Source organism: Pristiophorus japonicus, chromosome 21 (assembly GCF_044704955.1).
Source record: "Pristiophorus japonicus isolate sPriJap1 chromosome 21, sPriJap1.hap1, whole genome shotgun sequence".
NCBI lineage: Eukaryota > Metazoa > Chordata > Chondrichthyes > Pristiophoridae > Pristiophorus > Pristiophorus japonicus.
Genome location: NC_091997.1, coordinates 76,770,621 through 76,783,522, shown reverse-complemented (window position 1 = coordinate 76,783,522; position 12,902 = coordinate 76,770,621). Strand labels below are relative to the sequence as shown.

The window sequence follows — 12,902 nt, the reverse complement described above, 5'->3', positions numbered from 1 at the left end:
AGCATACTGCTTCACAGTGTCATTCACAAAAATAAACTTGTAGGAACGAAATACTGTCTTGTTTCAAACCACTGCTCTGTTCTGTATCGGATATGTAAAAGGATAACATTACAGACAGACGGTTGTTTCAGTGCCGGTTAAGGCAAATCTCCAATTGTACATCAGGATACACTTAGATGGTACTCAATGGGTTAATTTCTCCTGTTGAATATTTTGGAAGCATTTCTGCACAATTTTTTTTTGTTTAAATCACAAGATTCACATTTTTTTCAGTTGATAGCATTCCTTTAAAGAATGATGCAGGAGTTCTCACTTTCCACTGCAGTTCTATCTGGTGCCACTCACTTATGTGGCTGCTAGATCATCCAAAATAGGTTAGCATTTCGACAAAATTTTCTGGACTGAGAGGATTTCGAACAGACGTCAGCAGCTGGAACTTACTTTATATATATATATATGTGTGAGAGAAAAAAACTTAAACAGAACCAATTAAAACCGGGACAGATTTAATTGCATTGAAAATAAAAACGTAATGAGAACCATTATCAACGGTAGGACATCGCGAGGAGAAGCATACAGCGACAGGAAGGCTTGCATGGAAGCACGCTCAATTTACAGGCACAGTACTCAGGCAAGATTAAATACTGCGACTTAAGACAAAAATAAAAGCCTCCTACAATCTTGAAGGTACCAGGTAAAATAAAGCTAAAAACAAAAGTAGATCCTTAAAGTGCATTTTTTATGCAATTAGTTAATGGGTGCAAAATTTTGGAATCTACCTTTACTGTAAAACATGTGTTTTTTTTAAATTTTATTGAAAATCCCTGAGCCTCATGGTGCCAATAGGTAGTCAAGCAGTTTCCCTTCTGAGGGAGGGTGGCTACTTCGTGTCCTCATTCTTTGAGTTCTGCTGTGTTTTGGAGGACCCATAAGTCAGGAGCGTCTGAGTGCTTTTGTGGGACACTGTCTGTGTGCTGTTGTTCCGCATGATCTTTTTCCTAGCGGAGGGATTGCCTTTGGCAGTCGCCGTGGACTGCTGGCAGTGGTGACGTGGTTTGGAGACGGACGGCGACAACGATTTGGGTGGCGCACCGCTAGCCCTATCGTGACTGTCGTTGGTCGTCGTGGCAGCGCTGGTGGCGGCCATGTGGCTCTGCTGCTCCTCCTCCGTCGCCACCGCCGCCTCATCGTCGTCGTCGTCGCAGCACAGCGCATGGTAGAGGACCTTGTCGCTGAAGCGCACCCTCTCCCGGGTGCCCGAGGTCCGCGGGAGGGCCTTGTGGCCGGGGCCGCCGCTAATGGTCTCCTCGCTGGACGAGTCTGGGCCGCAGCCCACGGGTCCGTTGGGGATCAGCCCGCCGTTCATCATCCTGTAGTCCGCCTCCGACGGGGTGCGCGGGAGATCCTTGTCGTCCTCTCCCGGGCCGGCCCTGCTCACCTCCGGCGCCAACTCAAGGAAGGAGCAGAACTCCCAGCTGTCCGACAGGATGTCTGGAGTCAGAAATCCCAGCTGCCCGAAATCGGACAGGACCCCGCCTTTGTCGTGGTTCCTCGCGGTGTCGCTGCTGGAGGTGCTACTCATTGTGGCGATCGTCCAGTCATCTGGCTCCAGCTCAAAATCAAAATCAGATGTCAGCTTGTCGATCTGTTTGACTACCTACAAAAATCACAACACATTAATTACGCTGTGAGGAGACGAGGGGCTTTGAGAGTCGCTGTTATACAATAGCATTTGGTACAAAGAATCTTGCCTGGACTGGAGAACTTTGACCATGAGGACAGATTGAAGATGCTGGGTCTGTTTTCTTTGGAACAGAGGAGGCTAAGGGGAGACCTGATTGAGGTGTATAATATTATGAAGGGCCTGGATATAGTGAATAGGAAGGTCTTGTTTCCCTTGGCAGAGGGGTCAACAACCAGGGGGCATAGATTTAAAGTAATTGGGGGGAGGTTTAGGGGGGATATGAAGGGACATTTCTTCACCCAGAGGATGGTGGGGGTCTGGAACTCACTGCCTGAAAGGGTGGTAGAGGCAGAAACCCTCGCCAAATTTAAAAAGTACTTGGATGTGCACCCGAAGTGCCGTTACCTACAGGGCTATGGACCAAGAGCTGGAAAGTGGGATTAGCTCTTGGTCAGCCAGCACGGACACGATGGGCCAAAATAGCTTCCTTCCATGCTGTAAATTTCTATGATTCTATAGGAAGGCACCTTTAACCAACACCGATACAAAAGCAAAATACTGCGGATGCTGGAACCTGAAATAAAAACAGAAAATGCTGAAAATACTCAGCGGGTCAGGCAGCATCTGTGGAGAGAAAAACAGAGTTAACGTTTCAGGTCGATGACCCTTCGTCAGAACTGGTGAATGTTCGTCCCATCATCCCAGTGTCTCTCTAATCTCGCCTGCCGTCCACTTGATCACAGACCTTCCCTTTTGTTTGTTCCTCTCCTCCCCCTTTAAGTGCTCCTTAAGAATCTGTTCTTTCCGAACATTCGGCGGTTCTGACGAAGGGTCGTCGACCTGAAACGTTAACTCTTGTTTCTCTCTCCACAAATGCTGCCTGACCTGCTGAGATGTCCAGCATTTTATTTAACCAACATGGGTTGGAGAAGGCAGTCCATGTATTCCAACCATTAAGTATTTCTCCCCTTGCAATTAGGCACATTTCCTCCTTAATGTCTTCGTTTGCAGCCAATAGCAAACTGGTTAACAAATACCAGGCTGCAAATGTATGTCAGAACTTCAACACACACGCATTATTAGATCAACCGCGATTAATTCCAGGAAAGGACACATTTGACAAACGCACACACACATAGGCTGAAAGAGGTAACAAGGCACTCGGCAGTACCAACCCTCCGAAAGCATTCTGCCTCTCCACAACCCCCAGGATTTATTTTCCGTGTGTGTATGTGTGTGTATCAGAGATAAAGGTGTAAATTAAGCACAGTATTACAGGGAAGCAATCGATTGATTTAAAAATGCTAATTTGCAGTGGGCGTTCAATGAAAATGATTGACGACCAAAGATGAAAAAAATAACCGTGTCTGGAAACCACAATCAGAAATGGTGCCTTGTATCATGATCCGAGTTGACTTTGATATTAAATGCACGTTATTAATTATTACGTGAGGCAGCAGGGTGCATACAGGAGATCTGTATTTGGAGGTTAGCGGTCTGGCTCACATTGCATGGTAGAATTTGTGCAGAGGAGGGGATCACAGATGGGATTAGGGAATGTGTAAAGCCTTCCTCCGTTTGCTCTCCATACAGAGCCTGCCCAAGAGAATAGCAACTTCAGACCCCCGCCTTTAAGCCGGCAACACATCCAGTCCAGTGCAGCACGCATGATGGCAGATAGACAAAAGTTTAGCCGAGCTACCGGTGGGGTGGGTGAGATACAAACTGGATTTGAGGCTCGCTGGGGGTCTAGTCCCTTGTTACAGCTCCCCTCCCCTTGCTTTGAAAATCTCACCCTCCCCACCTGCACTCTAATCCACATGTGTAGTGTTTGCAATTGTTAAAATTGCATAACATGCACAGCCTGGTTGAGGCTTCCATTGAGGGTTGCATTGAGGGTAGTCTTCATAAAAGCACATGGGAACCAGTTCTTCTATAAATAAACCCCTAATGCAATACATAAATAGGAACCAGTTCTTCTGTAAATAACATCCCCAAAAGCAATGCATAAATAAGAACCAATTCTTCTATAAACAACACCCTAAAAACAATACTTAAATAGGAACCAGTTCTTCTGTAAATAACACCCCAAAAGCAATACTTAAATAGGAACCAGTTCTTCTGTAAATAACACCCCCAAAAGCAATGCATAAATAAGAACCAGTTCTTCTATAAATAACACCCTAAAAACAATACTTAAATAGGAACCAGTTCTTCTGTAAATAAACCCCCAATGCAATTCATAAATAGGAACCAGTTCTTCTATAAATAACACCCCAAAAGCAATACTTAAATAGGATCCAGTTCTTCTGTAAATAACACCCCAAAAGCAATACTTAAATAGGATCCAGTTCTTCTGTAAATAACACCCCAAAAGCAGTACTTAAATAGGAACCAGTTCTTCTGTAAATAACACCCTCAATGCAATACATAAAATTGGCTCACCTCCTTTAGTTCCTTCGCCACCTCTTTCAGCTCCTGCAGTATAACTTCCAGCTGGTCGATGACCATTCTCATGCGGCCTCTGATCGCCTCTCTCACGGGGGGCTGAGCCGGACTCTCGCCGCTGTCCTTGGACGAACTGCTGTCCCTCGATGACATTATTCAGAGAGCTGAGAAGCGGCGGCCCTCGCCGTCCATACTCCTGGCTGGTCCTCCGTCGAGATAGCCGTGTCTGGCACACAGGGGGAGACCTCACCATCTTCACACCAACGCCAGCAGCAACCTTGCCCGAGGATCCCTCTCTTCCTCTCTTACATGGCAGATAGGCAAAAAAAGGTGGGGTGCAGCAATTGGGTGGTCGTGAAGGTCCAAGAAAGGGGGAACCTTCTGAAGTTTGCACGTCCAATCTTGTTCTTGCGCGTGTGTGTGCGTGTGTGTGTGAGTGGAAAGAGATAGAGATGCAATGTTCCTCCCTGCAGGATTAAAAGGTGTCTGTTTGATAGCTCGTCTGCGCGCTTGCAGCAGAGCCCGGAGAACTTTGTGCCTTGGGAATCATGGCGAACGTCTCCAGAAATGCCCCTGGCATCCTGACTGCTCCCGCGTTCCTCCCCTGGAATTAACCCTGGGATGCAGCCACATCAGGATACGCCGCAGACCATTAAACATTCTGGCACATCTGGGCGCCTCTCTGCCAAACGTGCTGGAAAACACTTCACCAAGCAAGCGTCAGAAATGCAACAACAATAAAAATATATAGACCGATGCATAAATAAATCACTTTCCAACTTCCCGGTTGCAAATTGAGGCATGAAGGAGGAGAAAGAGGGGTGCTTGGAAATTAAATAATAAACCCGCATGCACTTTTAACAGAAGATTATAGCCAGGCATTAATGCAGGCAAACCATGATGATGCCAAGCCTTCTCGTTAATGCCTTATCTATCTGTCTATGTAGCTATCTGTATCTATATATATGTACAGGGGAGGAGGGTGAAATTAATTGTCATGAAACATAATTGAAATTGAAGCGAGCATGCGTCCAATTGCCCCGTATTTGCTTGATTCACTGGCTGCAGAGAGATGGAATAATAATACACACACTCCATATGAGAGAAAAAAAATTGGGATCAATTTTGAGCGCAATGTGCAATTTCAGCGTGCATATTACAAATACATAAGCATCCCTTACCTCGCCTCGTCATTTCACCCCACTATTTGGAAATCCCAATGTCTCCTTGCAGAGCAGGTAATGCAAAAGGCTCTCCTTGCACAAACGCTCATTCCGGATTTGCTTCGCACTGCCTCGGTGCTGCTGAACAGTCCGGCTCCCTTTCATCGGCCATTCTTTGCGTCAGTGCCGAGAGAGAGAGAGCAGCAGCTCCACTCCAAGCCGCTTTATTAAATCCGGTTGCAAGGCAGAGTGAGAGAGACAGAGAGGGAGGGAGGGAGGGAGAGACAGAGATAGACGCTTTCCCCTCTACCGCCACTAACAATTACATTGCACGCAAAATAAACCCCATCTGTAATGTATTTATTGCCTCATTACGAGTCTGACCCAGAACAGAGGGCGCAGCGTTGGAGTCAGTCTCTCCTGCAAACGTGTTTTACAGCCAATTTTTTAATCTGGAGGAATTTCGACCAGATTAAACCCCCCCCCCCTCAAAAAAATGACAAACTCCCTCTAGGCAGAGCAACAGGCAAGTAATAGAGATAAAAATGAATGCCAATGAACCCTGATGTTACTAATTCAGAGATGCCCTCTTTCGGATGAGACGTTAAACCGAGGCCCCGTCTGCTCTCTCAAGTGGACGTAAAATATCCCACGGCACTATTTCGAAGAAGAGCAGGGGAGTTCTCCCCGGTGTCCTGGCCAATATTTATCCTCCAATCAACATCACTAAAAAAAACGGATGATCTGGGTCATTATCACATTGCTGTTTGTGGGAGCTTGCTGTGCGTAAATTGGCTGCCGCGTTTCCTACATTACAACAGTGACTCCACTCCAAAAGTACTTCGTTGCCCGTAAAGCACTTTGGGACATCAGGTGGTCGTGAAAGGTGCTATATAAATCCCAAGTCTTTTTTTCTTTAATTAAATTTTGAATCTAAAGTTGTAACTTAACATGTTGAAATAGTTGGATTTACCAAGCTGTAATTTTGTTTTATACTGCGCAGCATTGAGAGCTGGGAACATTTTAATCAGTGTAGTTAAATGCAAAGTCCATCCGAAATCATTAATGAATTCCCTTTATTGTGTAAGTATTTGGAAACTAAGCAAAGTTATTTATTTTACAGTGCCCAGACTGCAGGAATTTGCTATCACATCAGCCACCAGAGGGATTAACACATTGACTTTGTTTAAGACTTGTATGTTTGTATTTTCCTTCCCTCGTCCTGACCGGTGAGCTCCTGCAGGGAGAGAGCTGGTGAAGCAGGCCAGGTTGCGACGTTTTGGTTATGGTACGGACAGGGGTCGCCACACTGTCACTGTGGTCTGGTCTCCCTCTGCCAGCAGGTAGCTGTGGCTCAATGGACAGCACTCTCACCTCTCAGACAGAAGGTTTAAAAATCTAGGCTGACACACCCAGTGCAGTGCTGAAGGAGGTGCCGTCTTTCGGATGAGACGTTAAACCGAGGCCCCAACTGCCCTCTCAAGTGGACATAAAAGGTCCCATGGCACTATTTCGTAGAAGAGCAGGAGAGTTATCCCCAGTGCCCTGGCCAATATTTATTCCTCAATCAACATAACAAAAAAACAGATTATCTGGTCATTATCACATTGCTGTTTGTGGGAGCTTGCTATGCGCAAATTGGCTGGCACGTTTCCCACAATTACAACAGTGACTACACTTCAAAAAGTACTTCATTGGCTGTAAAGTGCTTTGAGACGTCCTGTGTTTGTGAAAGACGCTATATAAATGCAAGTCTTTCATCTTTCCATCATAGGCGCCGAATTAGAGTTGATGATCTTGACAGCAACAGGCCTCTCTAATGAAGGAGCATGTGGCTACTGAGAACTCTCCTGCTTTTCTTTGAATAGTTGCCGTGGAATCTTTCACACCTTGAGAGGGCCTGGGTTTAACATCTCATTTGAAAGATGGCACCTCAGACAGTACAGCACTCCCACCATACTGCACTGCATTGTCAGTCGAGATTATGGACCATAATTTGCTGTAGCCGAACATTTTTATATTCCTTCACAGGATATGGGCGTCACCGGCAAGGCCGGCATTCATTGCCCATCCCTATTTGCCCCTTGAGAAGGTGGTGGTGAGCCGCCTTCTTGAATCGCTGCAGTCCGTGTGGTGAAGGTGCTCCCACAGTGCTGTTAGGGAGGGCATTTCAGGATTTTGGCCCAGTGACGATGAAGGAACGGCCAATATATTTCCAAGTCAGGATGGTGTGTGACTTGGAGGGGAACGTGGAGGTGGTGGTGTTCCCATGCGCCTGCTGCCCTTGTCCTTCCGAGTGGTAGAGGTCGCAGCTTTGGGAGGTGAAAATTTCTATCTACATTTTGAAAGTCCTGAGTATAGTGTGCACTGCCTTTAAGTATCATACTTACTTCCTGCAGCACATCCCATTACATTTTGTTGATAATCCCTCTCATTATAAAACCACAGAACCTCTGACTCTGAGCAATGCCATGGGAGTTCTACTAGCTCTATGTTTAACTTTTTTTTGGATATGCACACATTTTCTGTCCAGCACATTTCAGATCTCACACACTGTCCGACGTAAATTTCTGTGCCATTTCAAAAAAGAAGTGTAAAGTAACAGGGACTTCACAGGCACATATACTACTAGAACCAGAACCGGGGGTCACAGTCTAAGGATAAGGGGTAAGCCATATAGGACCCGAGATGAGGAGAAACTTTTTCACCCAGAGAATTGTGAACCTGTGGAATTCTCTACAACAGAAAGTTGTTGAGGCCAGTTCGTTAAATATATTCAAAAGGGAGTTCGATGTGGCCCTTACGGCTAAAGGGATCAGGGAGTATGGAGAGAAGGCAGGAATGATGTACTGAAGTTGCATGATCAGCCATGATCATATTGAATGGTGGTGTAGGTTCGAAGGGCCGAATGGCCTAGTCCTGCACCTATTTTCTATGTTTCTATGTTTCTCGAACCAGAATGTCTGCAGCCTCTTTACTGACTCAACCCACTGTTAATGGCAATTCAAGTTTTAAGCAATAAAAGCACAAATACCTGCATTTTAACAGAGCAATAATTGTTATGTTTTGCATGATGTTGGAGCAGTGAATAACTGACTGCAACTTCAGGGTTTATTCCTTTTATCTGCGCATCTGATATATCCTGTCAGCCAGTGGCTCAGTGGGTAGCACTTTCGCCTCTGAGTCAGAAGGTTATGAGTTCATGTCCCATTCCAGAGACTTGAGCACAAAAATCTAGACTGACACTCCCAGTGCAGTGATGAGGGAGCGCTGCACTGTCAGAGGTGCCGTCTTTCAGATGAGACGTTAAATCAAGGTCCTGTCTGCTCTCTCAAGCGGACATAAAAGATCCCATGGCACTATTTCGAAGAAGAGCAGGGGAGTTATCCCTAGTGTTGTGGCCAACATTTATTCCTCAACAACATAACGAAAACAGATTATCCGGTCATTATCACATTGCTGTTTGTGGGAGCTTGCTCTGTGCAAATTGGCTGCCATATTATAACAATAACTACACTTCAAGATTACCTCATTGGCTGTAAAGCACTTTGGGACATCCGGTGGTTGTGAAAGGCGCTATATAAATGCAAGTCTTCTTTCTTTGAAGTTATGGTCAGTTTCAGAGGAGTAATAATGGTGAACGCTAACAGATTGCCCTCATTACCACTGCAAAATCCGGGCCATTATCTTAGAACAGTGCATCCTCTGGCTTACTGTGAACAGTGCCACGGAGAGTTGCTAGTAATAACACAAAATTGTAATGTCGAGATGTAGCATGCTAATCCCGTAAGGCTCCGCAAATTTAATAAAATGAAATATGACTGCAGTTAAACATTCCATACCTTCCAGGAATGTGAATAATAAGAGTGAATCAGAAATATTTTATGCCTTTAATTGAATAAATGTGGACCGATAATAAATATAATGGATTTAAAATAAAAATCATATGTGCAGTGCACAGTCTTGCAGTGATATTGTGCGACAGCTGTAAATATCTCAGTCTGTGCACGATTAAGGCGGCATTTGAGACTGAAGTTTGATGCGCTTGAGAGTTCGGTTCAAGGAAACTTACAATTCATACAATAAATGTTCAGAGTGGAAAGTGCAATACCTTCATGCCTGTGTTCCAGGAATGCTCTCTCTTTTGTGTTAGAGCATCCTGGAGATCCTTCTGTACAAGATTATAGTGGCACCAGGCCCTGCGAGAACCTTGGTGGTAGCCGGGGCCATTGAAGGGAGCAGCGTGCTGCTGCAGGAGGGCGACGGCTACTAAGCCAGGTCGCTGATTGCAGTGCGGGCAGGCACAGCAGAAGGGGCGAAGGAGTGGCAAAAGTCCTTAAGGGAAGTGACCGGGGCCCGGGAGAGGCGCGAATCTGGGGCCCAGAAGAGGTGAGGGCCCAGGGGCAGCACGAGCCAGCCCACACTGCGATATGTGTGCGCGCTCGGTCTTGTGCAGCAGAGCTGGTTTCCAGTTAGTCTTGGGTAATCCTTGCCACTGGACCAAGACCTAGCTCTGTCAAGCCCATGTGGTGGCTGGTGTGCAACGGCCACCACGCGTTAAAAAAATCCACGCACAGGCATCCTCCACCCTTCACGATGTAGTTCGGGATCTGGAATATTAGGTCCTTCATTGAAACACCTGTGAACTCATCTCTTTTTGGCGTGGAAGCAAGTCAGCCTTGCTTTGAGGGACTGCCTATGATGATGGGTAGCCGGCAGTCTTTGTTGTGTCGCCCTGGAGACCAATAACGCCTTGCTTTGGCTGATAATAAGTGCATTAGTTCAAAATGCCTTTTTTGTTATACAGCGTTGATCTCGTGTATTATACAAATCTAGGTAGAAAGCCGTGACTTATAAAATTGATTTATGACGGCTGGTGGTTGCGAAGCTGTCAATAGCAGTTCTCATGGTGTGCAATGCTCTCCATCCTGTTACATGCAGCATGATGATAGGGGCTCGAGGAACCTTGCTTGTAAATACTGTACTGCGCACAGTTCTGGTCGCCATATTATAAAAAGGATATAGAGGCACTGGAGAGGGCGCAGATAGGATTTACAAGGATGATACCTATCTGGAAAGGCTGAACAGGCTGGATCTCCTTTCTCTTGAAAAAAGAAGGCTGAGGGATGACCTAATAGAAGTCTTTAAAATTACGTAAGGTTTTGATAGAGTGGATAGAGAGAGGATGTTTCCAATTGTGGGGAAGAGCATACATAGAGGCCATCAATATAAGATAGGCAGCAAGAAATCCAATAGAGATTTCTGAAGAAACTTCTTGATCCAAAGACTGGTGAGAATGTGGAACTCGCAACCACAGGAAGTGGTTGAAGCGAATAGTATCGATGCATTTAAGGGGAGGCTGGACAAGCATATGGGGGAGAAGGGAATAGAGGGTTATGCTGATAGATTTAGATGAGGAAAGATGGGAGGAGGCTCGAGTGGAGCATAAACGTGGTATGGACTGGTTGGGCCAAATGGCCTGTTTCTGTGTCGTATATCCTATGTTATATATTTCTTTTTAGTAAATTTTATGCTCTTTGACCTGGGGAACGTCATTATTAGGGGCTCTCTGCACCTCCAGCCAGCATTGACCATTCCAAGATTGGGTTTAAGGTAGTTTAGACTGCTCACTTTACAGCACTAAGTGCAACCTTAACTTCAACAGGGCAGCCCCTGTTCCAACTGGTCTAACATACTCGCTAGCCTAGCCAACCTTATAAGACATGTTTTTTGCTTGTTATGTGCGACAACATCATCAGCAGGTTTCAGCAGACTTCCTGTTCTCTGTATTTCTATTAAAATCACAAATGTGTTCCTTTGGAATCTGTGTATGATATCACCAGATATACGGAACAGGGGAAATCTTCACAAGTACAATTGCAAGGTCGCTGCAGATACCAAGGAAGTTGGTGGAGCCTGTGTACTGATAGCGTAAATTTTCTGACTTGGTGTAAGAATAACATACTGTCACTTTAAAAAAAACTGAAAAATGGGCAATACCAAAAGCCCCATTTTTAGTTATTAGTTCCCCCCCACCTCACCGCCCAACAAGGCTAAGTATTATCGTCCAACAGAGGGGGCAGGTCAATATGAGGGAGATACCGAGAGAAAATTCTCAACCTCAATCTTTTGTATTTGAATGCAATTATAATCTATTTGTCGTAAACAAGTTAACATACTGTACTCCAAGAAAAGTTCATGTTCAATTGTTAAGCAGTGTGCTGCGTGAGGATATTAAGCGACCACAATTTGCATTTATATAGCTCTTGGTCAGCTGGCGTGGACACAAATGGCCGAAATGGCCTCCTTCCGTGCTGTAAGTTTTTGTGATTCTATGAATGTGATAATAGCACGTTATTTTCTGCAAAATGGAATATTAAATAAAAGAAGGGCGAGTGAGCTCAGCTTTTCAAATGGCTGCTGGACAAAAGTAATTCCAGTGTGTCCTTCTGAATCTCAGCTTTATTTTTCTAAATATAGGCTATGTGTATCTGTGTGTGTTATCTTCGTGTGTGCAGGTGCATATATGTATGTATTATCTGTGTGCGTGTTACTTGCGTGCTTGCATTATCTCAGTGCGTTTCTATATTTTCTCTGTGTGTGAGTGTATTTGCATGTGTGTATTATCGAATCACAGTCCGGACTTTTGCCGGCACCCAGAGGGCGGGTCCGCTGTCAAAATAGAAAAGATTGACAGCGGGTCAACCCGCCTCCATGTCAGTTTCCCAAGTGCCGGGTCTGTCAGCGTTTTACAGACCCAACACCAAGCAGTGGGGGAAGCAATTGATATAATTAACAGCTTGTTAAAAAAGTATTAAACAGCATTTAACCATCTACTTAGCATTTTTTTCAGGTTTTTGTTGAGGTTCACAGTGCTCGGTGATCACATCAGGGTTTTCAATGAATCTCCATTCTTCTGAATAGGTGACAGATGCAAATATGGTATAAAAGCTACCATTTCACAGCTGTTTACTTTCCAATTTTAGAAGCTGGAACCTTCATGATTTGGGAGAGACTTTTGAGCTTTATGCAGTTCTGAAGTGTTTGGAGTAAACTCTCTATCCGCCGTCACCTCCTTGCTGCAACCTCTCTCACCATTGACAGATCGCTTCTGTCCCCTCAATTTCAGCTGTCATCTATTCCAGCAGCATCTGTGCCTTTGAAAAAATCTCACCTTAGTCCTTAGAATCCCACCACAATCAGCCCCAACACCAGCATCACCAGGCACACCAGCAGCACCAACAACAATACCAACCTTCTCTGCAATGACTTGATGTGGCATAGGACACAGGGCATCAGCACCTGACCACATTGCTGCCCGGGAGGCTAGGGATGGCCTCACCATGGCCAGATTTACTTCACTTGCCACTGTACACCCTGGCTGACACATGATGTGCCACACCAGCTCCATAAAACATCCCTGCCATGCCCAAACCATTCTTTTCACACTCATCACCTTTGGGGGGGGTACCGTTATGTCTCACCATTCACTACAACTCACAAAGCCACTTCTAAAGGTTCACACAAATCTGTCCAAGAAGACAAAGTGTTGAAAGTAAAGATGATAATGTTTAACAACGCATTAACAGAAACTTTACAGGAATATT

The 12,902-nt window shown here is 45.2% G+C and overlaps 1 protein-coding gene across 1 annotated transcript; it reads right to left on the bottom strand.

Moving 5' to 3' along the window:
- Positions 1-497: 497 nt before the first annotated feature.
- insyn1 (inhibitory synaptic factor 1) lies at positions 498-5,481 on the bottom strand. Its single transcript, XM_070864185.1, has 2 exons — positions 4,130-5,481; positions 498-1,657 (listed from the first exon to the last, which is right to left on the bottom strand). Exons 1-2 carry the CDS (start codon positions 4,283-4,285, stop codon positions 881-883), a joined length of 933 nt encoding a protein of 310 aa, XP_070720286.1. The 5' UTR covers positions 4,286-5,481; the 3' UTR covers positions 498-880.
- Positions 5,482-12,902: the final 7,421 nt, after the last annotated feature.

Bases quoted from the DNA above. Each gene is read 5' to 3' on its own strand.
- insyn1 (XM_070864185.1), bottom strand. From the start codon at position 4,285: ATGTCATCGAGGGACAGCAGTTCGTCCAAGGACAGCGGCGAGAGTCCG. The intron at 1,658-4,129 runs GTGAGCCAATTT...TGATTTTTGTAG, and splicing joins TGGCGAAGGAACTAAAGGAG to GTAGTCAAACAGATCGACAA.